General features: G+C 41.2%; 1 protein-coding gene across 14 annotated transcripts in view; it reads left to right on the top strand.

Annotated features, from left to right (window-relative positions):
• The window catches only part of WWOX (WW domain containing oxidoreductase), a 958,224-nt gene that overhangs the window by 262,558 nt on the left and 670,130 nt on the right, over positions 1-25,536 (top strand). For 12 of the 14 annotated variants that reach the window (XM_082711173.1, XM_082711171.1, XM_082711170.1 and 9 more), the window contains 2 exons: positions 13,035-13,220; positions 18,772-19,036. In XM_082711173.1, coding sequence (XP_082567299.1) covers positions 13,035-13,220; positions 18,772-19,036 — 451 coding nt within the window. Of the gene's footprint in view, positions 1-13,034; positions 13,221-18,771; positions 19,037-20,395; positions 20,933-21,013; positions 22,083-25,536 lie in introns of those variants that run through there. The other 2 variants (XM_082711175.1, XM_082711178.1) reach the window with 2 other exon arrangements.

Here is a 25,536-nt window from a genome sequence, read left to right as displayed (position 1 = left end):
ATATTTTAAATAAGCTCTTTTGCATAATGGTAATGAAATCATCATCTGGTACTTAGACAGCTATTCTATAAATATATTAAAAAATGAATGTTCCCAAGATTTTTTAGCAGAATTTAGCAGAATTCATTTAGCAGATTGGTATTGCAGAGTTTATAAATAATGGCTTGTAATGCTTAATATTGCTTTGTGGCCACAAAATATAATTTTAATTTTGAAGGAATGCTAATTTGTTTTCAGAAAGACAAGTTATTTCTTCATTGACTTTATATTCCCTACTTGTCAACAGAGTAGAATGCTTGGAAGGATGCGTTTTACTTAGAGAAGAAGCCCAGGCATTATTTTAACCTTGTCAGCAATTGCAAGAACCCCCTCTAAGCAGTGTCCTGTACTCCACTCCGCTTGGTAAGGATGTAAGGACCCCTTCCCACCTTTTCCCCACAACGAGGAAAGCACAGTCAAAGAGAGAAGGCCCTGTTTTCAGTTGTGAAGGTAAATGTGTTCTTAGTAGGCATCACCAAGTAATTTGCCGCCGCCTTTAGTCCTTCCCTCAAGTGTCCTGAAGAATTCTGACTTCTTTGTCATGGATGTGTTTTCTGAGGCCACGTGCACTATTCATTTAATTTTTCCCAGTGCAGAGCAGCCAAACAGCATGAGCTCTGTGAGCCACTGAGCATTTTCCCAAAGTGCTCACATCACTGTTTATGTATAAGATGGACACAGGCAAACACTCTGTTTATCTTAACACAAACTAATTTTTAAAAACCCAAACCAGGGCAGCAACCCTCCTTAGCAGCTGTTTTTGCGAAGGGCAAGACTGAGAAATAAATACAGGTGTGTTGGTTTCCAGTGCATTTTTTTTTTTTTAAAGGGGATGTAGATGGTCCTTAAATTTGACAAAACTTAGGCAGGTGATGCATAAGTGACTGCTCTGTGGAAGAAGCTGACACAGAGAGAGTCTGTATGGGTTAAAGCCAGAGTACTGACTGTGCGCGCAGTGCTGGAGCCTTGTGAGCGAGGATGCAGACGCTGTCACCAGTGCCCTCTTACTTGATTCTCAGACATTCAGTAGTTCAGCCGACTTCTGTTGCCTCTTGGACATGGCGCTGGCTGTGGGAGCACAAGAGTGACTCAGCCCTTCAGGGATTTCTAGCCCACTGCCATGACTTACTCCTTCTTGTGTCCGAGAAAACTGAATTAGGGAGGAGGTTGTGAGCTCCCTCTTCTCTAAATGGTGCCTGCTCCAGTCCACCCCATCCACCAGCTTCTTCCCTTCCCGCGTTCATATGAATAGTATTCACGTTCTCTGAGTTCCCTTGTGGAGTTTATTGAACACTAGTTTGGAAAGTGTGGAAAGACTTCTTTCCTATCACGAGTGGTTTCTACAGGACATGACCATCATTCATTTGTCAGATGAGCAAATGGGAATTTGCCAAGAGAGACTCTGGCTCGTTTGCATTTTCTCAGTCTGCAGGAGCTACGTTCAAGTGAAGTTACTGGCTTATGAGTGTGGTTGAATTTATCCTTATGGTTCCCATTCTTCCATCCTTAGTGTGCTTGTCATTGATTGTCCAGTTTATTAAATATTCCCAAAGAGCCAGAGCACAGCAGTTCAGAAGTGAAACTTGGGAACAAGTGAACCTTTAACACCAAAGGGTCAGACCTGCATTTGAGATCTCATGCCGTTTGGACTCAGTACTGTTGGTGGTGTAATTACCAAATGGGCGCATTTTTTCCTAGAAAGCCCCCTCGGCAGAAGTTGTGGGTATTTTCTTGTTGTACATCTTGCCCCATTTAGAATCAGTGAGGTTGAGATTTTGTTGCTGGGCCGGTATGTGATAGGATGGGAAAATGTAATCAAGGTAATGGACATGAGGTAAAGATTCAGGGAAATAACAAACACAAGAGTGTTTCTATTTTCTGTTAGTGTATGTACTGATATTCTGGAATTCACTATAAGAAGTTGTAAATGGTGCATGAAATGAAAAATTCCCGGTGGTCTCCTGGGATAAAGCCAGTGCCCCCACTCTATAACTGCTGATTCATGTGGATTATTTTCTTTATTCCAACTTAGAAAAAAAAAAAGAAAGAAAGAAAAGTGCAGCTGGGTTATGTTAACAGCAGAATCCACTCCGGGTTAATTATTATGCTAATCCTCGATGGTGTCTTTAAATTCCTGAAACATGTGTCTCCTTCCAATTTTAGAAGCATGACTAGACCGTTACTGACCTCCTCTGCTGATGTTGATTTTCTGTGTTTCTATTTCTCTTGTTTTATTTGCTTGATTTTTTTTGTATATTTATTGGGGCTCTTACCTCCCAGAGATACGGGGTGGGAACGTGGAAAACCATGAATAGGCATTTTGTAAGTATGGGAGACAATTATATACATATTTTATGTCTGTGAATTATTGATAGATAGCTTGTTCTTAAAGTTTAGCCAAGGTCTAGGAAGCAGGCAACCAAGAAAAAAAATAGCCTGTTTTAGGTACCATCTCTCAGCTGATGTTAAGTAGTTTATGTTTTTCTCTAATTTTCACGACTAGCAAACAAGGTTGGTACTGTCATTCCCTTTAATCATTATTGCCATTGTGAGTTTCAGCAGCTATTTTTTCTAGTATGTTACCTTAAACAAGCATTTTTTATGCTTGTTTGTCCATATACCACCTAAAGTCCCCTTGACTTTTACTGTGGGTGTGCACACTGCATCTGGGGCAGTTGAGGTCTTGGTGGACTGCTGGAGAGTCTGGAACCTTCGCTGGGCTGGAGGTAGCTGCACGAGAGAATGGCTGTGTTTCAGTTTATGCTGCCATCCGTGAGTTCAAAATAAGCCAGCCCTAGTGATCTGAGCAGAGAACCTCCTTAGAATTCTACAGTGATTTTTTTTTTCTTCTCCTGTTTCTGGAAGAAACAGAAAACTTAACACTTAACGATGTCTTAGAAACAGTTGTTTTTGGGACTTTGGGTCCTTAGGCCCTTTCTATTGAATTTCAGAGAATTTCCATATAGTATGAATTCCCACAGCTTCTTTGAGAAATGCCCCAGATGGTGTGACATTCTGTTTCAAGGAGGAATTGAAAAGTATTTCCCTTTACATAACATTACACTTAGCTCATTCTTTTGCTGTGTCGGAGATGGAATCCCCCAAAGCCACAATTGTGTTAATGTTCCACGGGTGTTTATTTAGCCTGTAAAGGTCTGTCTCGTTTTCCGGAGCGTGTTATGATTCAGTTTACAGATCCTCACTGTAATTCAACCCCATGATGGCTGCCCCTGCTCTTCACAGATTCTTTCAAAGCACCTTCTCAGTCCTCAGTTCTGACATTACATGTGGTTATTAGGTTGCTTGGATCATCTCAAACTGGTCTTGTCCTCAAAGCGTAAGTAACTCAACCTTCGTGGATCAGCTAGAACCAAATCCAATTTTCTCCTGCTTTTTTGGCTATATTTTAGGTAATAATAAATTGTAAAACATGGCTATGGAATGTGATTTGTAAATCAAATGTCACTGGGAAGATAGCATTGATTTGATTCATTCATTCATTCGCTGATTCATTCATTCATGATGTACCAAAGGCTTACTTCTTACTACATGCAAACGAAGTCTGGCCAAACAAAGACTTCTTTCCTATGGACATTGATTGTAGTCTGCAGGCAAAGATAAGGGACAGATCATGTCCCAAACAGTTAAGCAGTGTAGGAATGGACGTACCCCAAGCAGAATTGAAGCCCCTTCTGGGAGATGCTGCAGCTCAGGTGATATTCTATTTATAGTAATCTCATGATGTGCTAGTGTTGGGTCATTGCCAGTTACTGATGAGCATTCAGACTAGTTGGCAGGGTTGAGAATGGCAGTGGATGGTTGCAGAGGAAACAGACAGGATCCTGGCCCTTGAGGGCCCAGTGTCAGGAGGAGTTTGGTGTCTTGGTAGGGACTTGTAGGCCACGGAACTCGGGAAACAGCTGAATCTCCTGACCCATGCATTTGTCTAGTGGCCATAGGTCGAAGGACCTTGTGCCCTTTAGTTGTATCTGTCTTTCTGTCAATCATCCTGTTGCCAACCTTGTAAAAGGTCCAGGGAAAGTGTCTAGGAATTTCAGAAGAGGGCGATAGTGCCCATCTTCCAGATGAGGAGCAAGGATTTTTTAAGCAAGAAGAGTCTCCTGAGTAGGCCTGGGGGACAGGATGGGTTGTGATGTGTAGAAGGCGCAGCTGGGACCGAGTGAAGGACCCCCTTAGGTCCATCTAAGTGGACAAGGAGCGTCAGGCAGAAAGTACTGTGTGTCCGAGTATCAGCGAGGACCAGAAAGTCATGTGACACCAACGTCACTAATTGCTCTGCTGTCCAGAAACCTGCATGCATACCATCACCATGGGTGAGATCTGGGTTGCAGATAGGCTCAAGTTCTGGTGTTTTATTTGAGTTTAATTTCTCAACATCATTATCAGAGCACTGCTGCCTGTAGATAGATGTTCAGGGTGTGCACTGAACAAGTCTAGGGGTGCCATTCAGACAGCTCACTATCTGTGTTCAAGCCCCTGGCTCCACACCGAAAGCCTTCCTGTTCCCTGAGTGTAAAGCCTGTGTGTTTTCCTGGCCCAGGAAAGATTTTGGTGGCAGATAGTTTTAGATCTCAGTTCTGGCCTCTTCAGCTACTTGGCAAGGAACATTTTGAACCTTGGTGTTTTCCACTGTAACATGGTACTGATGCTGTCTGCCTTATGGGTTGCTATGGTTGTTAAAATAGAATATTGACATGCCAAGAACTACCAGCATTTCCTCAGACTGACGTCACAGGATTGTCCGAAGCAAGCAACAAGTCTAGGCCTCTGTCTCAGTTCGTGTTTACTAGACCTATGTGTTCAAATAAGCGCTTACTGAACATTCTCTCGGGCTAAAGTGTTACGCCCAGTTTTATAGGATGACAACACTGTGTACCTGCATCCCTGCTGTTACAGTGCTTATATGTGGACGTGAAGTTTCACAGGAAAGGATCTGTGTGTTGGGTGAGAACTTACAGGCAGTTCTCGCCATGACTAGGTTCAGGAGTTGCCTGTGGAATTACATAGTTGCTAAATGCTGTACGCATTCAGAGGAGGAACGTTCTTATGGGTGCAGGGGTCTAGGAAGGTTCTGCAGGGGTCTTGGGGTTTGATCTGGCTCTTAGAAGGATGGGGTGGAGAGCAGTCAGCATGGGTGCTGTAGACATGGGCCCAGTATTCTCTCGTTTCTACACAGTTAACGTTGACCTGTTCTCTCTGCGAGTAGATTTTAACATCTTTCTTCTCCATTGTTTCTTGGCACCCAGGGCAAGGAGCATCGTCAATAGTCTATGCATATTTTACTTGACTTAGTCAGATTTCACAGTTTTGTCAACACTTGTCAGGTACAAGGTGCTCTGCAAGTCGGTCCAGAGATAATGGAGATCACTAGCGCAACTGCTGTGGTCCCATTGGGTACGGTCAGCATGCAGATACATGAGTCGCTCCTCCTAGGGGTGTGAGTCAGGCTGCTGGAGGCACACAAAGCGCTCCTGTGCTTCTACCTTTTTTTTTTTTTTTTTAGTTGCATTTCCCGTATAGTAAAATTCACCCTTTAATAATGGAGTTGGGTAAGTTCTGATGAACACAGGGTCATGGAGTCACCACAGTCAGGATACAGAACCATTGCCTTACCCCACCCACCACACCCCAAATTTGCCCCATGGCTCTTTGGAGTCACTCCCCCTACACCCAGTCCCTGGCAACCACTGTTATTTTTTTTTCTGTCTCTAGAGTTTTACCTTTTCCAGAATGTTATATAAATGTATATATTCTGCACATAGCTTTTTGAGTTTGGTTTCTCTCATATAGCATGATGCATATACTAGTTCTCTTTTGCTGTTAAATCTCTCCCAAAACTTAGCGACTTAAAAGAGCAAACATTTATTACCTGACTCTGTTACTTTTCTGTTGCTGTTGTGATAAATTACCACAAATGTATTGGCTTCAAACAGCACTTATCCAGGGTGCAGGAATATATATATATTCCTATCAGCTTTATATAACACAATAACAATGTAATAATATTATAAATAAATCTATCAATTTATTTGGTATGAAATATTTTAATTATTACTACTAAAGGATATTAACATGCTGGTTATTTGTAATCTAGTTTAATCAATTTTTAAATATCTTCATCAGTTTTTCTGTTAGACTCTCAAAATGTGTTTAACTGGATTACCAGTACTCGTGGTAAGGTCAAATAAGGGAGAAAGTAGCGGTAGCAAGACCAGGTCTGGGATTTTGCAGGGGCAGAGCTAAAGGCAACAGGATATGGAGTGCTGGTGGTTGTCTTAGCTCAACTTCCCTAGAAGTCAAGCCTGGGACAGGGACGTATTTATTGGTGATTTAGGGGGCATATTCTCGGAGAAGGTAGGGAGGAAAACAGATTGTGTTCAACTGGAGACTAGCTTCACCTGATCCCAGAGGTTCCTGAAGAAAGACTCATACCAGAGTTGTCCTTGTTAGCAGAGCAGCTGGGTCCGGGGCATGACTTTGTAGATGTGATGGTGCCTATCAGTCAAGAACAATTTTCTGAAGAAGTCTGCTCTTGGTAGTTGTGAAGGGGTACACTGGACCCATAATTAAGATCTAGGCAGAACATCTTAATGCTCATTCCATTGGAAATGTAGGGGACTGGAAAAATATTAATAGTTTCTAGAGATGCTTGTGTTGACTAGTCATAGAGACTAAAGAGGAAGATGGAGTAGCACATACGTCCTAAGTGTTACTATTCAGGGGCCCAGTTAGAGAGTATCATCACCCACTAGAAATAAGGACATTAGGAAGGGGAAAGACTTGAGGAGAGAAGATGAAGAGTTTAGATTTGGGGTGGATCTGAATGAGATTCTGGAACTTGGGAGGAAAATGGGGCTGGAGCTGTGGGTCTAAGTTTATCTTTATAGATGTGTGTTTGGAGTCCCGGGCTGAGAGAGACAGAAGATGGAGTAGTGATGACATTAGGAGGAGGTCCGTGGTGACAGAGAAGTCTGATTTCAATGGAGGGGAGGTTGTTGGGTTTCTTGATTGGGAAGCCATTGCTCTCCAGGCAGCTTTCAGAGATTCTGGATGGTCATGGGGAAGAATTCAGTCATCTTGAAGATAAGAAGTGGGTTTGGGGCACGGAAAAGAGATTTAGGAATCGAGACAAGTATTTCTAAACTGTAGTCCACAAATGGGAAGTGAGAGGCTGGGGCCAGTTGAAAGAGCCCTGGTGTCAAGTAGACATAATTCTCTTCCCAGCCTTCTCTCTCCTGTCTGTCCTCCTTCCTTTCAGTTTCTTTTCTCCACTTTCTTTCCTTCTTTCTGTATTTTTACTTTGTAGATGACCAAAAAATCTGATTAGCCAGATGACAGTAAGAAGAAGCCAGTGGAGCATGAGCTATTGGAAAGGCCAGAAAGAGAGAAAGAGAGAGGGTATAGTCAATGGGTGGGACGCTTGAAGAGTTGTACACCTGAAACTAATACAGTGTGATGTGTCAATTATATCTGAATTTAAAAGAAGAAAAAAACAACAGGGAAGTGAGAGGAAAACTTAGAGATCAGCTCTCTGAAAGCCAGTTAGTGACAGCCTTTGTGCTAGGACCCCCTTCTGTTTGTTATCACCATCTGGCACTCTTTCAGTATGAAGTATCACTTAAAGCTACTGTGGCTCCAAAGCTTGGCCCATCATTGCTTCCATGAATGAGCAGGAGCACTACCCCCTGCTAAAGAACCGCGTCGCCACTCTCTTTACGATTGAACAGTTGTTCTCTGGCCCAAAGGAATGTGTTGGCCCTGGTGGGCAGGAATGCTGCTTCCCAGGAATCATCCTTAGCAGGCCCAGAGAAGGCCAGGGTCCCCTCTTGCTCTGGGTAGATTAGAACCAAAGAGAAGCCTCACACCCCCTTTCGTTGGGATCTTCTGTACATTGAAGACCTCTTCTCTCCTCACTCACCTCTCACAGACCACAGTCCACCAAAGAAGAAAAGAAATCAGACCCAGAGTGCTGACTAACAACTCAGCTTTGGAATTGGAATGATACTATTTTTGTTTCCCTTCTATCTTTATAGTTTGAACTTTCCTTTTGATATTCTGTAAATATTCATCATCTCAGAGCCTTTGGAATTGCAATGGCTTTTAGTCAAAACTGAACAAAATGTGCCATTTGAATAATAAAAACCTCATTAAAGTGAGGGAAAAGAAATTCCTTTCCTTTTGTACAGGCCAATTAACTGTCTTTACAATTAAAAAAAAGAAGTCTAACACTTTATAGTTTCATATTCCATAAGCCTCTTTTTAATTAATGGAGGTGACAAGTTTTAGGTACAGGGTACATATTTTGCCTCTGGTGTTGTGCAATTAACATTAATGAAGGGCATTAAAATTTGGTGAAAGAGGAGAGGATTTCCCATGTCCTCTGTGGATTCATGCCCCCAGGCTGAGGTCTTTGGTAGCAGGTTTCTTGGTGTGTTTTGCATTTCCTTGAGAAAATGTACAGGCAAGGATAAGGGTAACTAGAGGAGGCCGTGTTGTTACTAAGAGGTATGGTGTCAAAATTCTGAATGCCTAGGCCTATCCGAAAGACATGGAAACACTATAAAAATCAGCTTTGAAGAACTGCATCTTCTTGCGTGGCTAGAAGGGAAGGGTATAGAGACAAAGGAAGTAACAATGATTTGGCCTGGTGTGTACCTTGCAAAATCCTGGGATTTTACTCATCACAAACTTGAGAGGGGTGTGTGCAGCTGTTCCAAGTTTACAGGGAGAGGAGACAGATCGCAGATGTTAACTACCTGGCCACAAGTCAGGTAAGTAAGTATAGTATCATGACCGAGCTAGAATTTCTGTCAGCACTTGGCTCTGTCCATTTAAGGGAGCTTATCTAAGAAAGGTGTTGAACAGTAGCTTTGAACTCACCTGATCTTTTTGTTTTATTTTGTTCTTATTCACTTATTTCCTTCTTTATTTATTTTAGCTGGTTCTGATTCTTATTTGGACCACAGGATGTTTGTTTCTAATCCCTTGTTTTCCTGTTTGTAAAATGTTGATAATAGTACAAATCACCTAAGTTTCTTATGTACATAAAGCTATTAATAAATGCTGAATCCCCATTTATCACTCAAAGGAAAAAAAAGAAAGAGAACAAAGTATCAACAACTGAAAAAGTAACCCAGATATTTGAGATGAAAGCTGAAAGGAGATCACGTATAAGTCATACTCACTTGGCACTCTCCCCCTTCCTCTCTCAAGGTTTTTATTTTTTCCAGCCGTCTTGCCTTACTACAAAATACAGGTTATTTTGGTTATAAATGAGTAGATTCTGTTTCGATTTGAAATGGGAACTGATGAATGTTTTAGGTAGACCAGATGTCTCAAAGCATTTTTTGTCCACCTGTTCAGAGAGTAACTGGATTGTGGGGGGACTGTGCATTGACAACTGGGGGAACCATAAGTGAAAAACAGATGATCCCACCCAAACACATCTCAGCCATATCAGTACTTTTAGGTCTTAGGTAGGTGATGGATTGGAGATATATCAGGCAACAGAACAAGTAAGATAGTTTCTCAGTGAGACTTAGATTGCCTAGTGGCAATGAGATTTACGTAAATACTTTTTTAAAAACCCTGACGTGATTTTTTCCCCCTATTGATAAATTAATTCATGCTTGCTACCAAGCATTTATTATGAACTCTTAATGAAATTAGTATCATTGGAATCATTAATAATATCATTAATATGAATACTTAATGAACTAATATCACTTATTAGCAAACTAAGAAAAAGTGAATAGGAAGGAAAACTTCTCAGCTCACTATATAAGGCTGGTATGCTTTTATTTGAAAACCAGATAGAAACATCACAAGATGTTTACAGACATCACGAGAAAATTACAGACCAGTATCACTTATCAATATAGATGTATACATCTTCAACAACATATTAGCAAACCAAAAGCAGCAATATATGAAAAGGGTTATATACAATGGCAAGGTGTGATTTATCCAAGGAATTCTAGGTTGGTTTAACATCTGAAAGTCAATGTAATATACTGTATCAGTAAATTAAAGAATATACCATTGGACATAGGAAGAGCATTTGAAAAAGTCCAACACCCTTTCAAGATAAAAAAAACACTCAACAAACTTGGATTATAAGGCCATTTCCTCAACCTGATAAAGGGCATCTACAAAAAACCCCATATGTAATCTTCTGCTTAATACTAAAAGATTGAATACTTTCCCTTTAAGATCAGGAAACAAAACAAGGGTATTAAGTCTCACCACTTCCATTTATTATGGTGCTGGAAATTCTAGCCAAAGTACTTGAGGGTGGGAAGGAGACATTCTGATTGGAAAGGAAAAAGTAAAACTATCTTTATTTGCAGGTGAAATGATCTTATGTGTAGAAAATACTAAGAAACCCACTTTAAAAAAAACAACTAAATCTAATAGATAATTTCAACAAGGTTGGGGGATAAAAAGTAAATATGCAAAAATCAATTGTATTTCTCTACACTAGAAATCAACAATTCCCAAATCAAATTAAGAAATCAATTCTATTTGCTATAGCATCAGCAAGAAAAAAACAATACTTACAAATATGTTTAATGAAAGATGTGATCAACTTGTGTTTTAAAAGCTATATAATGTTGTAGAAGGAAATTAAAGAAGACCTAAATGGATATAAAGACATCCCATGTTCATGAATCAAGAGACTTAATATTGTTAAGAAGACAATATTCTCAAAATTAATCTTTACAAGAAAACTTTTTTGTAAAGATTTTATTTATTCATTTGAGACAGGGAGAGAGAGAGTGAGTATAATCAGCTGGGAGGGGCACAGGGAGAGAGAGAAGCAGACTCCCCGTTGAGCAGGGAGCCCAACTCAGGGCTACATTCCAGGACCTGGAGATCATGACCTGAGCTGAAGGCAGACACTTAACCAGTTGATCCATCCAGGTGCCCCTGATCTGCAATTTTAATGTAAACTTCATCAAAGTTGCTGCTGGTTTTTCTTTGTCTCCTCCTCTTCCCCCTCCTCCTCCCCCTCCTCCTCCTCTGCTGCTTCTTCTTCTCCTTCCTCCTTTCTCCTTTCTTCTTTTCTTCTTCTTCTTCTTTCTCTCTCTCTCTCTTTTTTTTTTTTTCTTGCAGAAATTAAAAGCTGACTCTAAACTTTATATGTGCATGCAGGGCTCCTCACAAGCCAACCCAAGCTTGTGAAAGAACAACACTGAATTACTCTCACTTCCTAATTTAAAAATTTACTACAAAGCTTTAGTAACAAAGACTGTAGTACTACCATAATAATGGAATAGAACTGAGAGTCTTAAAATAAACTCTTTCAGTTGGTCAACTGATTTTCATCCAGGGTGCCAAGACCACTCAGTGTGGGGAAGATTAGTCTTTTTAAGAGACGCAGCTACAACAGTTGGAATACCTGCATGCCAAAGAATGATGTTAGATCTCTTGCATTCACTTTACTTCTGTGTGGCTTACAAAGGACCATAGATCTAAATGTAGGAGCTAAAACTAAAACTCTTAGAAGGAAAGATAGAAGTGTATCCTTGTGATGCTGGGTTCGGCAATGGTTTCGTAGATAAGACCCCCAAAGGACAAGTAACAAAAGAAAATCTACATATCACTTCATTTTATCAAAATTAAAACTCAGAAAGAAGATACTTTAGGACATTTCAGAGTTCCACCCACTGCTAGAGACACTACTATTCACATTTTTGTGTACCTTTCATTAGTATTTTATGTGTGTGTGATCATACAATATTATATATTTTGTTCTATAACATGCATGTTTTACAGGGTCAAAAGATATATCATTTTAATGATTGCATAGTATTCCACCATATGAATATATTCAGAGTCATTTAATGATTTCCCAATTTTACATTTCATTTATTTTGTAATCTCTTGCATTTTCAATGTAATTACCAACAGTGTGGATAACCTTTAATAATACCTTTTTATAATTCTTATTAGCACCATGGGATTATCTCCCACAAGTACCAGTTCTCTATGAGGATTTAGGATTTTGATTCACATGAAAGGCTTACTTCTGCCTTTTAAAATTTTATTATGAAACAAATTATATATATACAAAATAGGAGAGAATATTATACTAGACCTCCACTTACCTGTCCCTGGGCTGGCTTGTTTCTAAAGTTATGCTGAGTGAAATAAGTCAAGCAGAGAGAGTCAATTATCATTTGGTTTCACTTATTTGTGGAGCATAAGGAATAATAACACAGAGGACATGGGGAGATGGAGAGGAGAAGGGAGTTGAGGGAAATTGGAAGGGGAGGTGAACCATGAGAGACTATGGACTCTGAAAAACAACCTGAGGGTCTTGAAGGGGCGGGGGGTGGGAGGTTAGGGGAACAAGGTGGTGGGTATCAGGGAGGGCACGGATTGCATGGAGCACTGGGTGCGGTGCAAAAACAATGAATACTGTTACGCTGAAAAGAAATTAAAAAAAATAAAAATAAAGTGGAGATATGATTTAGCCTCTGGAAGGAATATATTCAAACAATGTGTGCCTGTCTCTTTAAACAGAGCATTTCCCCCTTGATATGTTTACTTAGAATCTATTAAATGCTGGTTCCTGTGTTGGTCTTTATACAAACTATTTTCTCTTTTATTTCTTAAATCTACTTTAAAGACTTTTGTGATTTTTTAGGTAAAGAAGCTAAGAATTGAATAAACTAAGATGCACAGATAAAATTGGGTTTTAGAACCTGGGTTCTATCCAGGGTGACCAGTTTGCCCAGTATGGCCCCAGTTTGAGCACTGGAAGTCTTGTATGCTGGGGAACTCCTGGTGCCCTGCAGCCCACTCATAGGCTAAGCCCTTACCCAGCAGAATGGCTCATGCTATGACATCCTGTTTCCAACTGATGGATCTTGAAGACAGGGAAGAATTGGTTATTCCTGTCAGAGCATGGGCTATCTTTGATTTTAGAGTGTTGATGTCTGCACAACGTTGGATGTTTTATTTTTCAGATCTCTTCACGTGCTTGTGTGCAATGCAGCGGCTTTTGCTCTACCCTGGAGCCTCACCAAAGACGGCCTGGAGACCACCTTCCAGGTGAATCACCTGGGGCACTTCTACCTTGTCCAGCTCCTTCAGGATGTTCTGTGCCGCTCCGCTCCTGCCCGAGTAGTTGTGGTCTCGTCGGAGTCCCATAGGTGGGTTACTGTCTGATGTTCTGTTTCACGTGGCCCCCTCCTGTACCAGCTAGTGTTTCCCCCAGGCTTTCTTTCCCGAAAATTCTTTTCAGTGATGCTCCTTCGGAAAGTGTGGGTGCACTCAACCTGGCTTCCTTAGTTTTCCAGGGTCTTTCTCGTGTTTTGGGATTGTGGAGGATTAGTAGGGGGTTTTGTCTACAGCGACGTAGATGGCTTTTACAACTATACTTCAGGCCCCTCATTGATTTTGCTTTGAGATGGAATAATAATTGATTAAATCTGAATGCCTGACCTTTATTGATTTGTCATTCAACAACTTCAACACCTCACCAAGAAGAATGTGCAGTTATTCTAGCAGGAGAAACGATGCAATTAAAGACTGCGAGATGAAATCCAATTGTTTTATAATGAGAAATTAGGGAATTCAATGCAGACATTAGCTGTGTAATTGTAGAAAGGGAAAGTACTGTAGTTAGAACATATTAGAAATCTGGCCATGCCTCTTTTGGTTAAAATTTCAATTAAAACATCAGATGGCACTTCTCTTCTATTACCATTAGGAGAATATCCAATTGACTAAAAAGGCATTTGAAAATTTCGTCGTATTTTCAGCATATTTGTTTCTAGAGTTGGATAAACAACTATTTGTCTAAAGAAAAGTAGTCGGAGAAGACAAAGGACTTCGTGGGTGAGGCTAGATAATGCATGTTAGGGAGATTTTCCTGGTGTGGCTGGGAGCTTTCACCCTTTGCAAAGTAGCTGGAAAAAAAATAATGTGCAAGGGCCTATTTTTTCCCCCCTTCTTCTCCGTCTTAAGTCCTGAAATGTTTTAGTGACCCAGAATGAAGCTTATTTTTTTAATCATGCTTCCATAAAATGTAACCCCTGGGACTTGGAAGAGAGAGACCAGCCAAGGGTTAGCCTGAACCCTTTATCACTCCCAAACACAGGGGCTTATGGTATAAGTGACACATTGCAGATAGATTTACTTTTACCATTTTAAATTTATGATGGCTGAAATGAAAGGAAAATGCCCGTAATAATCCTCCCCTGTGTTAAAAGACACGAAACATCTAGTAATTAGGTGGTAACAAAATCTGGACATTCTTATCTTTGCAAATCACACCAGGTTTGTGGGGGTGGGGGGGGCAGGGAGTGGAGTGGCCCTGCTCAGGAGTGAGGGAGGCTACTGTGGGGCCGGCGTGGGAGAGCGAGCTCTGGAAATAAATCTGCCAGCCCTGATCGTTTGCCAGATGTGGAGGGCACCACGGGATAGGTTTAAATGAGTTGGTATTTAATGGGAGATTATGTTGAATTGTCAGCTGCTTGCTTCCCTTTGTAAATCTGTATCTCAAATGGTATTTCATGTGACGTCTTTGTTCTCTTCTTAACTGCCGCATGATTCGAGCCTACCTTGGAGATCTGAATCTTAATTTCATGGAGCAGACGAATGGAAGGAAGGGCCTTGGTCTCCTGAATTAGTCCCATTTTAGGTTAGAGACAAGGACTTCCTGAAATGTCTCATCAGGCCCATTCCTATCTGCTGATGGGCACTGATTTTTCTGCTTTCTGGTCATCTTTGGCACCTGTTAGGGGGTATTTTTACAAAATGCTAATTCCCGCGAGCTGGTTTGTTTATTACACTTGTGTTGCCTCCTGTGGTGCCCAAGATGACAATGTGAGTACTGGGAGCACGGTCCTGGGAAAGCACTCGCTCACTGCTCAAGGACCCAGAGCCCTAAACCATGTTGTAAAATGGAAGTGTGGATATCTAATTACCTCCATAAACCTTGGTGGAGTCTCTTGGTTGGAGTCAGGACCCCCTGTTAGGGGAAAAATAAAGTCCTATGTTTGCAGAAAAATATTATACCAGACTGCCCCCAGGCAAAATATTTATTAGCCTTCCTGTGTCTTCACTGTATTTTAGTTACTCATCTGGAGTCTGAGCAAGGGAACGGGGTTTCTGCATACCCAAAATACATCATATTGAAATGAGAGCTCGACTTCGTTGCTGTGAAAATTTTTCAGATAACAATTAAAATAGAATGAGAAGAGCAGAGGGCTGGCTATAGAGCTCTGAACGGCTGCGTCTGTGTTGAGTGCCAAGTTGCTACACACACATACGCGCGCACGCGCGCGCGCACACACACACACACACACACACACACACAGCTTCTGAAGCAAATTCAGTCTTATTCTTTGAACGTACTAGCTTTTGTCTACATAGAATCCAGCCTAATTATTTTTGTTTGGTAATTAAAAGTCCTCGGTTAAAAAGGAAAAAAAGGAGCAGTATATATAGAAATACAAGATAGAAATCCCCACAAACAGCAAGTGTTAATGTCCAGAGAGCAAATGCTAACATTTTACTGTGTCGGTAGGAGGATAATTCTATTAAGACATTGTTGTGTGGCACTGTCAGTTTTTCAACTTGAAAATAGGGTAGGTAGCCCTTTAAGAGTTGTTTCACTGCCACTTGAGCTGAGAGGTGAACATGGTTACTTTTCAGGAAGCCTACCCTGCTTCAGAGGAATCAAAAAGCCTGCCTGCCCTTCCCGTTTTCTAGAGGACTGTCAGTACAAGCTAATCAGACCTTAAAAATGGGTCTGTTGCTCAGGAGGGAGATTATCAGGGGAGAAAGTTCGGTGCCCTCTTACGGAGTGGGGGCTGCTTGGAAAGCGTGGGCCTGCCGTATAGTAGGTGTGCTTCTCCATCCTAAGAATTTCCTTCCACTGAGTTCCATCTGATTTCTCAGCATGGGGTGTGTGTGTGTGTGTTTTGCCTTTTTTCTAGATGAAGGACTAGGAATCATTTCCTTTCCCCCTCTTAACCTGCCTGGTATTCCTCAGTCGTGAGATACTTCTGTGTTGTCCTTAAAAACCAAAGCAGGGAATTCATTCTAAACTTCTGAAGTGCTACACACATATACCTATTGATGAAGAACCTAGAGGACCTGAAACTAATGCTAAATTTTCCCTTTGGAACTAATGCTAAATTTTCCTCAAATAAGGAAACTTGGGCCTCTAGTTTGGAATTCCAGACCCACCACCAAACTTTAATTCTCTAACCCTGTAATTAGTCCCTGCTATGTGTCAGGCATGGTGGTAGGCATTATGCAAGGGGCTTACTGTCCACCTCTAGGAATTCACAGTGCAGAGCTGGAAGCAGGTGATTCAATGGCTTGCAGTCTGGTGCGGTAAGGACAGAGGCACAGTGCACAGATAAAAGCCAAAGATGGCATCACTTGCTTTGTTACTGATGTTGGGGTGGGGCAGTGTGGGGTCACTGAACACTAGGGGCATCATGGGCTGGGCTCTGGCAAGTGGGTGCCTAATTTCCTTGGAAACATGTCTTTCTTTATGCTTTGCGTGGCTTTCAATCTGTTCCCATTGCCACCCAAGAAATCATTATGACAACAAGCAGCTGGGGAGAGTTGCCTTGAAGAAATGGGTCTCAAGCTGGATTGGGTTAAACAAACATGCCAAGAATGGTTTTCAGCAAAATTGCTGGAAAGAAGAGGGGAGAATGAGAGAAGGATGTAATTTTTATCCCGTACCATTTAGGTGCAGTCTAGATCCTTGATGCTACTTTCTACTTAGAGTAGGTAGAATTTCTAAGACATAGCCCGTATGTTGGATCATTGGATTTTCAGCAGTCTCTTTTTGTAATACCATATTATACATTGAAATAAAGTTCAGAAATAATGCAGCTTCCTTGCATAAATATATTTTAATTCAGTATGCTAGCTTAACTGTAATGGGAAGAAAAAATAAATGTGAAATAAAATAGCCTGTTTCTTACTTGAACAGGACTATAGGAAAGGTAAGTAATCAGATGTGCATACCCGCACGTAAGTCACCTCCACTGGGGTACTTACAAATGCAGACTGTTAACAGGTGTGTGGCACTGTAGGCTTATATACTACCAGCATGGACTCAAGGCTCACCTTACCCCCAGAACCCATGCAATATCAACATGAGTTCATTCTTCATTTGCATAGCTATTATACTGTACTCTTAAAAATGCAGTGGATTAAAACTGTGCGTGTATATAAAAACTGTGCATGTATATAAAACAGGCTCTAGGCTCAGATTATTATACACAGGCTTTTCATCTGCGTGAATGTCCAGTGAGCCAGTCTTCACTGAGCAAGACTCTGTCTGCATTGCAGGACATCCACCATCCCTGGCCCCCGCTGGCAATCATTATAACCACCAGAAAAAGGCCCCCATAAATTTTCAAATTTCCCGCTAAGTTCTACTGCTTTAGATGATTAAGCTCAGAAGTCTGGGCCCTTTCTGTGGTTTCGGGATTTGGAAATAGGCAACCAACAATTAGTTTCAGAGTCTTGTTGCTGTTTCCGTGATAACATTTCTGGCCATTGGCTTTGTTGATGACTTTAGAGCAGCAATATCATTTAACACCAGAAATTGGATGTCACTGACTGAGTCCTGCAGAAGGGAGGTCTAATTTCCATTAAAACATGAATTTCATCTGTCCCTGTGATGCTTCTCCTTGGTCATAGCTCAGCCTAAACTGCTCATCTTAAGGAACACCCAGATTATTCCATAATTCTCATTTTACCTTTTGCTTCTGTTTCTGCAGCAGTTCCCCAGAGTACTCCCTTATGTTTCCTTAGTACTTGATGCAAATCTGCAGAGTTAATTTAGTGAAGGAAGCTGTGAGGGGTCCTTAACAAGGCTGGCACCATCATCTAGAAAATTCCTTTTGTTAGGATTCTTTTTTATCTTTTCTTTTAGGGCAGTCACTACTTTGTTACTGAAAGAAAGAAAGAAAGAACAGGAAAGAAAGGAAAGGACCAAACAGCTGGTGTTTAATGACTCCGTCAGACCCAATTATAAAACACCAACTACTTACTTTGATTTGTGTGTATCCATGCCATGGGTATACTTAAAAACAGTAGACTCTGCCAGAACTCATTTTGGCTTTGTTTACATTTATCTTTTAAACGTATAAGACCATTGATGGCACCTCACCAAGGTTATAACCCCTTTATAATCATTAATTTTTAATCTGGAAAAGAGTCTTGGGGGCAGCAAGACTCATCTATATTTACTTGGATGCTCAAATGAAAATACACAGGGCTCATGCATTTGTTGGCTAAAACAACCCAGGAAAGCCCCCGTCAAAGGTTAGGAATGTGATATCTTTCTGCTTCCAAAAGCAGCAGCCCTTTATTTAAGATGCTTTTCCATTTAATTTAATTATCCTTGAACTTCCTGCTGAAGGTTTTGAAAAATCCATGTTAGAAGGAGGGGGAGTTCAGCATGTTAAAATTGCTCCATTTCTGGGTTTGGGCCTTTATTTACTCTGTCTTTGGACCCAGTTGGTTTATTGTGTTAAATCACTATTGTCAGTTTCTAAGGGAGACTGTTTCTACATTTGCAGAATTATGTTCTCAGTTGTTCACAGTTGTCTCTGGTTTCCTCAGATTTCTAATTAAGAAAAAAGATGCTAGTATCAGAAATCGAGATTGGCTGCTTCATGTCATATTTCTTTCTTCTTCTTCTTCTTCTTCTTCTTTTTTTAGATTCACAGATATTAGTGATTCCTCGGGAAAATTGGACTTCAGTCGCCTTTCTCCATCTAAAAATGACTACTGGGCCATGCTGGCTTATAACCGGTCCAAGCTCTGCAACATTCTCTTCTCCAATGAGCTCCACCGCCGCCTGTCCCCACGCGGGGTCACGTCCAACGCCGTGCATCCTGGAAACATGATGTACTCCTCCATTCACCGCAACTGGTGGGTGTACACGCTGCTGTTTACCTTGGCCCGGCCTTTCACCAAGTCCATGGTAAGTGAACAGCTTCTGTCGCCGCAAACACCTTATGGACTCGCCATACCCTTTATGGACTCCTGTGTTCTCTTCAGCTTCTTGCGTCTTGTGGTGATGAGTCTTTTCTTAAAAGTCCCATCCTCAGGCCTGTCAGAGCTGTCCGAAAGGGCTCTCGATCATACTTCAGTGGATGTAGATGGCATCTGTTTCTCTAAAGGCTCTTGGAGGGCTGGGTAGTAGGTGTGGTTGTCAAGTGCTGCATTAAGGATGGCTGGAAGTCTTGATGGAAATGCTTCTCTCTATTTTGATGCCATTGTTTTATTGCTATTATGCAGAAAGGGTAGTATTTAATAATGGTATTTTGGGTCAGTATGTCAAAAACATGGATTTGTGATCACTGAATTATCAGTGGAAGTGATTCCTTTGTTTCCACTGAGAATCGTTATTTGATGTTCTGAATTCTTCTTTAATGAGTGGAAGTCTCATCTGGAGAACCTTTCGTTGGATGTAGATGGCATCTGTTTCTCTAAAGGCTGTTGGAGGGCTGGGTAGTAGATGTGGTTGTCAAGTGTTGCATTAAGGATGGCTGGAAGTCTTGATGGAAATGCTTCTCTCTATTTTGATGCCATTGTTTTATTGCTATTATGCAGAAAGGGTAGTATTTAATAATGGTATTTTGGGTCAGTATGTCAAAAACATGGATTTGTGATCACTGAATTATCAGTGTTTCCACTGAGAATCGTTATTTGATGTTCTGAATTCTTCTTTAATGAGTGGAAGTCTCATCTGGAGAACCTTTCGTTGGTTGGAAGTGCATTTTATTCTTTACCTCCCCAAAGGTGGGTCCTTTTCAATGAAACACTTCTGTGGTTAGATTTGGAAATGTTCATAAGGAAAATAGGAATTTTTTACATTTTTGATGGTTGTGTAACAACCACATCTAGAGACATCTTCCATGAAAACATTTTAATAGAAAGTCTTTTAAATGAACAATGCACATTTTACACAATATATTTGATATGGTATTTTTCTAAACAAGAGGACTTTAATAACACTTGGAGTTAGTGCAAACTAGTACTATTCCACTTAACAAACTAACATCAAGTCGTCGGAAAAGGCCCAGACACATTTTGGGCTTTATAAGTATCACAAGGTGAAATCATTATCCTGGGGAAAGGTCCTGTGGCCTCTGAATACAGTTTATTTCCTCCAGTGGCCATTCCCACATATTGTGGGTAAGGCACTTAACCAATCCTAGCCTGATTCCTCACAACTAAGATGGCCCTGTGGCTTGGTGGGGGATTGACCATAATGGATATGACATTTTATAATAATGGGTATAGTAGCATTTGTCATGATTTTATTCTGACTATCCAGCGTGGTAGCCACCTGCCGTATGTGGCTATGGAGCCCTTGAGAAGTGACTGATACAGGTAAGAAACTGAATTTTTAATTTGATTTTACTTTAATTTAGATTTATGATTCATTTACACTTAAATATTTCATATCAGAAAACACAGTCTAATGTGCCCAGCAAGGTGTCTGTGTGTAGTAGGTGTGCAGTAATCCTGTTATGATGGTTGTTATTCTTGTTGTTGTATCACCTTTGGAGAGAACAAAGGTGCACAAAACATCATTATTTGTGTTGCATACAAGGGTTACAGAACTAAGGGAGTCTGAAAGCTGGGAGTCTGGTGGTGGTGTTGTGGGGGGACCTCTGTCTCCGTCCCCAGAGGCCCAAAGAGAAGGTTATCGGCACAGTAGGAAGGGTGTCCAGATCAAGAGAGCCTGGTCTTCAACATGTACTTCTGGTCCCCTGGGAAGCCATAGCAGAATGAAATTTCCATATTCTTGTCTGCCGGTAACTGAGGAACAGCATCTTTTATCTGCCACAAATACACTTTTTAAGATAAGCATATAAATTATGAAGACTATGAAATGTGTATGTAAGTTTTGACTTTTAGGAAATTTCTAATACTATTTTTCTATATTTAGGTGTCGGGTGGTGTTCTTAGCCATAAGAGTTCTAGGACTCGGTTTATAAGAGTTGGAATGGGAACTAACTTGTCAAACTCACAGCTACTCCCTTCTCGTTCGTAAACATTTTGGACTTCGCGTGTGTGGAGGAGGCATCGGCATGACTGTAACTGGGGATGGGGCTGTGTGACGTGGAACAGAATGGGCTTACTGAAAAGTCTCTCTGATGTTTCATCCTTCTGTATGTGGCTTGACACTCCTTCTGTCATGATAAGACATTCATTTCGTGAATGCAGAGTGCATTTCTACCTTTTTAACACAGATTTGGTTTTGGATAAGCCATATAGTTGCATCCTCTTCTGACCCCTGTGAAATTTGGGTTCCTAAACGCCTGAAGCTTAGCGTGGATGCCACGTCCTCCTCACCACTTGGCTGCCTGTGCCTCCCAGCTCCGTCTGCATTTCACTCCAGAAGTGTTTCCTTTGATACCAGTACACATGCCGTTGCACAAGGTCATGGAATCCAGAAGCACAGCCCAGCCTTGTGCTTGGAGGCTCTGCCTTTGCTTCTCCACCCGAGCTGACTCCCTGAAATATTAAACAACAGTATTCTAATATCAATGTCCCTGTTTTATTTGCTGTGACTTGCTGTGACTACGGTGATTTTAGTTACAGTAATTAGGTCACCCTTCATGGAGTCAGGCTATTTTAAGTGCCTCTTTAAGGAATATTGTTGCAGATCAGTAATTTTACAATTGGATGTTCTTGTGCAACTTTATTAAATGTAATCTGTCTTTTAAATGTTGCCCTTTTACAGTTATACATTTCTAATTGTTGCTGTAAATGCATTATCACTTTGAAATTAATTAATTTTTCCATTTTGGCCGCCTGCAGTATAATAATCACTAATGAGAAACTCATAGGGATTAATCTCAGCACAGCGACCCCTACTGGTGAATCTTTGGCTTTGGCATCACCTCCCTTTGAATTCTGGAGGTCAGGGCAGGTGGATGAGGAGTCTGGGGGTGCTGGGAGGGGGAGGAACGTTTGTCTCCAATTTGTGTAAAAATAAAAATAATACATACAAATTGAAATAGGATTTTATTTTTTTAAAGAAAGCTTTTTGTCCAGTGTGGTTCTTGAACTTATAACCCTGAGATCAAGAGTCACACACTCTGCCTCCTAAGCCAGCCAGATGCCCCGGGAATAGGGTTGTTTTTAAATATGTACAGGATTCTTTAACTGCTTTTGAAACATCTTCAAGGAAACTAAAGTTTGTTGGGAGCTTTCTGATAACAAAGTCACATCCATCATGTGTATATTATCTGTTACTTTCCTGTCTTTCTAGCTTTCTGTAATGCCATTAAGATACTCTCAATTATATTTTGCATATGCATGTATGAATATACATTGTAAGCATATATAAAGTGTTCATATATAGGTATTTCTCCAAGTAACGCAATTTACAGAACCAGACCTGGTGATGGAAAAGACTTGCACGGGTAATTTTGGCTATTGGTGATTGTTGCCCTGTGTGTTGATTTTAGATTACTGTCATACACCCAGGTAGGATGCGACTTGGCACTTTAGGCCAGATATCATGATGCTTTATGCCTCAGCATGTGTGTCTTCAGGGATTCCTTCCAAAGGCTCTGCAGTTAGAACTATTACCCTTGTTTTGTAGTTAAAAAGCACAGAGGACTTGCCCAGCTTGCCTAAGAGAATGGCATACTCATCTGCAGACCCTTTAGGGGCTCCTCAGAGTGCCCTTGTTCCTCACAGCACCCCCGCCCTGTACATCTCTTCTTGTGCAGTTAGGTTTCCTTTTTAAAATGTTCGAGAGTATCTTCATGAACTTAACCCTCAGTCTTTTCTGCCCCACCCCCCGACAAAAACTTTCGTTTACCATTTCTGGTAAACAACATCTTAGCTAGTGTTCCTAGGTCCAAGCCCGCCCTTAGTGGATCGGTATGTAAATTTGAAGCTGAACGCTGTCACGTGGCCTCTTAGGGTGTTTTGTGTGACCAAATATTTATGTTGGCAGGTAACAGTAGAAAGAATATCATGTGTTAGGGTAGCAAGAGCTTAGCAGATGTTTTAGGGAACTGCGTTTTCAAATCATTTTACGTTAAAAAATGGCTTGAGTTTGTAGAACTTCTGGAATGATTGAGTTATGTTTCCTGTGGCCGTGTAAAGCCAGTCATTGTGCTGAGTTTTAACAGATGTGCAGCTACCCCACTAATGGATGGACCTGCAACGCTGGTTCTGTTGCAAAGTTATAAATTATAACTAGGAAAAGCACAAGATGTCATTCTTCTAACCTTCGCAAAAGCCAAGCTGAGTAATTCTGCCCTTGAATAACCCGCTGCAGGGTGATTTATAGTTGTATAATTTAAAACATAATGAAGGAGATAATAGATGTTGATTTGTTCTTTAAATTAGTGTTTTAGAAAAATACTTCCCCCTCCCTTTAAATACCTGCAGCTGACTATACTCTAGATATGATCAAGGACAAACCCCATTCGGATCTTTACTGGTGTGCTGGAATGAAATGCAGGGGCCTTTTTCTGTGTTGGGAGGAGGAGATATGCTTTTCAATGCAGGCATTCCAGCATGTTCTCCACTAATGGAAATATTTCGGGACTCCCAAATGAGGGCTCAATTCTCTTGCTGCCTTGCTGTTGCCATTGCAGATATGTTGGAAAACTAGACTCCTGAGGCCCCACTGTGGTCCGGCTACACTTGACCTTTCCTGCAGAACTTCATAGAAGGACCTAGAGGCAGCGTTCTTCCTGCTGAGGTCACATCCCTGTGGCCTCATACATTCTTCTCACTTTCCAGGATTATCATTGGCATTGGTTTTATTAGTCACCTCTGATTCTGTTCAGAGCTTTAAAATTAACAGTATTTGCTCAGTTCAGCGTCCAAGGGAAATGGTAGCATGAAAAAGAGCAAAGGATTTAAAATCATTACGCCTGTGTTCAAAATGCAACATTTCCACCGCTTTTCATTATATAATTTTGAAATGCTTCAGTCTCTGTGAGGCTCAAATTCTATGTCAGTTTTCATGTTTTGGACTGTGAGTTATTAACACCCAGTTAAAAGTGTTTGGAGTAATAGAGGTTTGTTTTTCCTCGTATATCCAGAAATCCAGAGGCTGCCAAGGGTATGTTTAGCTACTGTATAGGCAGCTCCTTTGTGATTGTCTTGGCTTTTCCCTCATGCTTATAAGATGGCTGCAGTAGCACCAACCATTGCATCCTCTGTGATGACATCTGAAGGTAGGATGGGAGGGATGGGACCCCTCTTTACATGTCTCCCTTCTTTATCAAGGATAAGAACATTCTATCTCAGAACTGTTCTTTGTAGCAGACTTGCCTTCAGCTCCCACATCCCTTGTCCATATCCTAGGTACAGAGAGATTAGGAAAGTGCATTTCCTGCATTTTTCTATCTCTAGGGTGGGAGGTGAGATCTGGTGGCAAGAAAGAAGGGTGGGATAATGGCTTTTGAGCAGGATCTGTTGAATAAGTGTGTATATAGTTCTCTCATCTGTCAATTAGAAATGCTGTCTATTTTATGGGGTCACTGTGGAAGCAAGTTAGAATTGAGTGGGTGGCACCCGCCTTGTCTGGTCCCTTCTATGCTACCAGTTTCACCTCAAGCTACTTGCAGCCCCATTCTCCTTCCTTTCCCAAGATGTTGTAGTATATTGTCCTTTAGTCTAAACCCCTCCTTTTCCTCTACTTTCAGTTACTTTCTACTCATCCTTTAAAACCCAGTCCACACATCACACCCCAAGGAAGCATTGGATCAAGATCTGGTCAAGACCCCTTTTCTGTGCTCTCCTAAGAGCTGATGCTCATAGTGCTGTCTGATGCATACCAGCACTCCGTACATGGGTGCCGAGTGAATGAAGGAAGGACCTCAGAATTTCTCTTTATAATACTGAACACAGATGCAGTTTAGAAAAATAATTTCTGTGGTTTTTATTTAATGGTTTTCCCCCTCTTGAATGTGCTGTTTTAGCATTCATGTTACTGTATCCCTGGTCCATAAAGTAAATGCTCAGTAAATATTTGTAAATGAATAAATGAAAGACGATTAGGTGCTTAATGAATGGCAGTCATTAAAGGCATCCCTTACCATCAGTCTGTCTGAGGTGGGCAGGCCCCTGCAGTTCAGAATGTGCAGATAAGGAAGTGGGTGAGTCAGGGGGCCCAGCTCGCACCCCACAGCTAGTACATAGGGGAGCTGGGACCAGAACCCAGGCCCCCTCCATATTCCCGGGCAAGCACCGGTTAAGGGATCTGCCATCGGGGTGTGTATGGAGGGAAAGTGTAAGGGGAGAACCGCAAGGCTTGGGTAAGTCAGGACAGGCTCCATCCCATGCTACCTCTTGGGCACATTTTATAACCTGATTAATATTCATGTGTGATACTGGGATGTTACACCTGCCTCATGGGCTTGTGTTGAGAATTGAAGGCACCGAGGAAAACACCGCATCTAGGATGTGTGCAATACTCAACAAACCCTAACTGCT

The sequence above is a fragment of the Mustela nivalis genome (assembly GCF_964662115.1).
Source record: "Mustela nivalis genome assembly, chromosome: 18".
NCBI classification, from domain to species: Eukaryota; Metazoa; Chordata; class Mammalia; order Carnivora; family Mustelidae; genus Mustela; species Mustela nivalis.
This window is presented reverse-complemented; position numbering and strand designations above follow the sequence as displayed.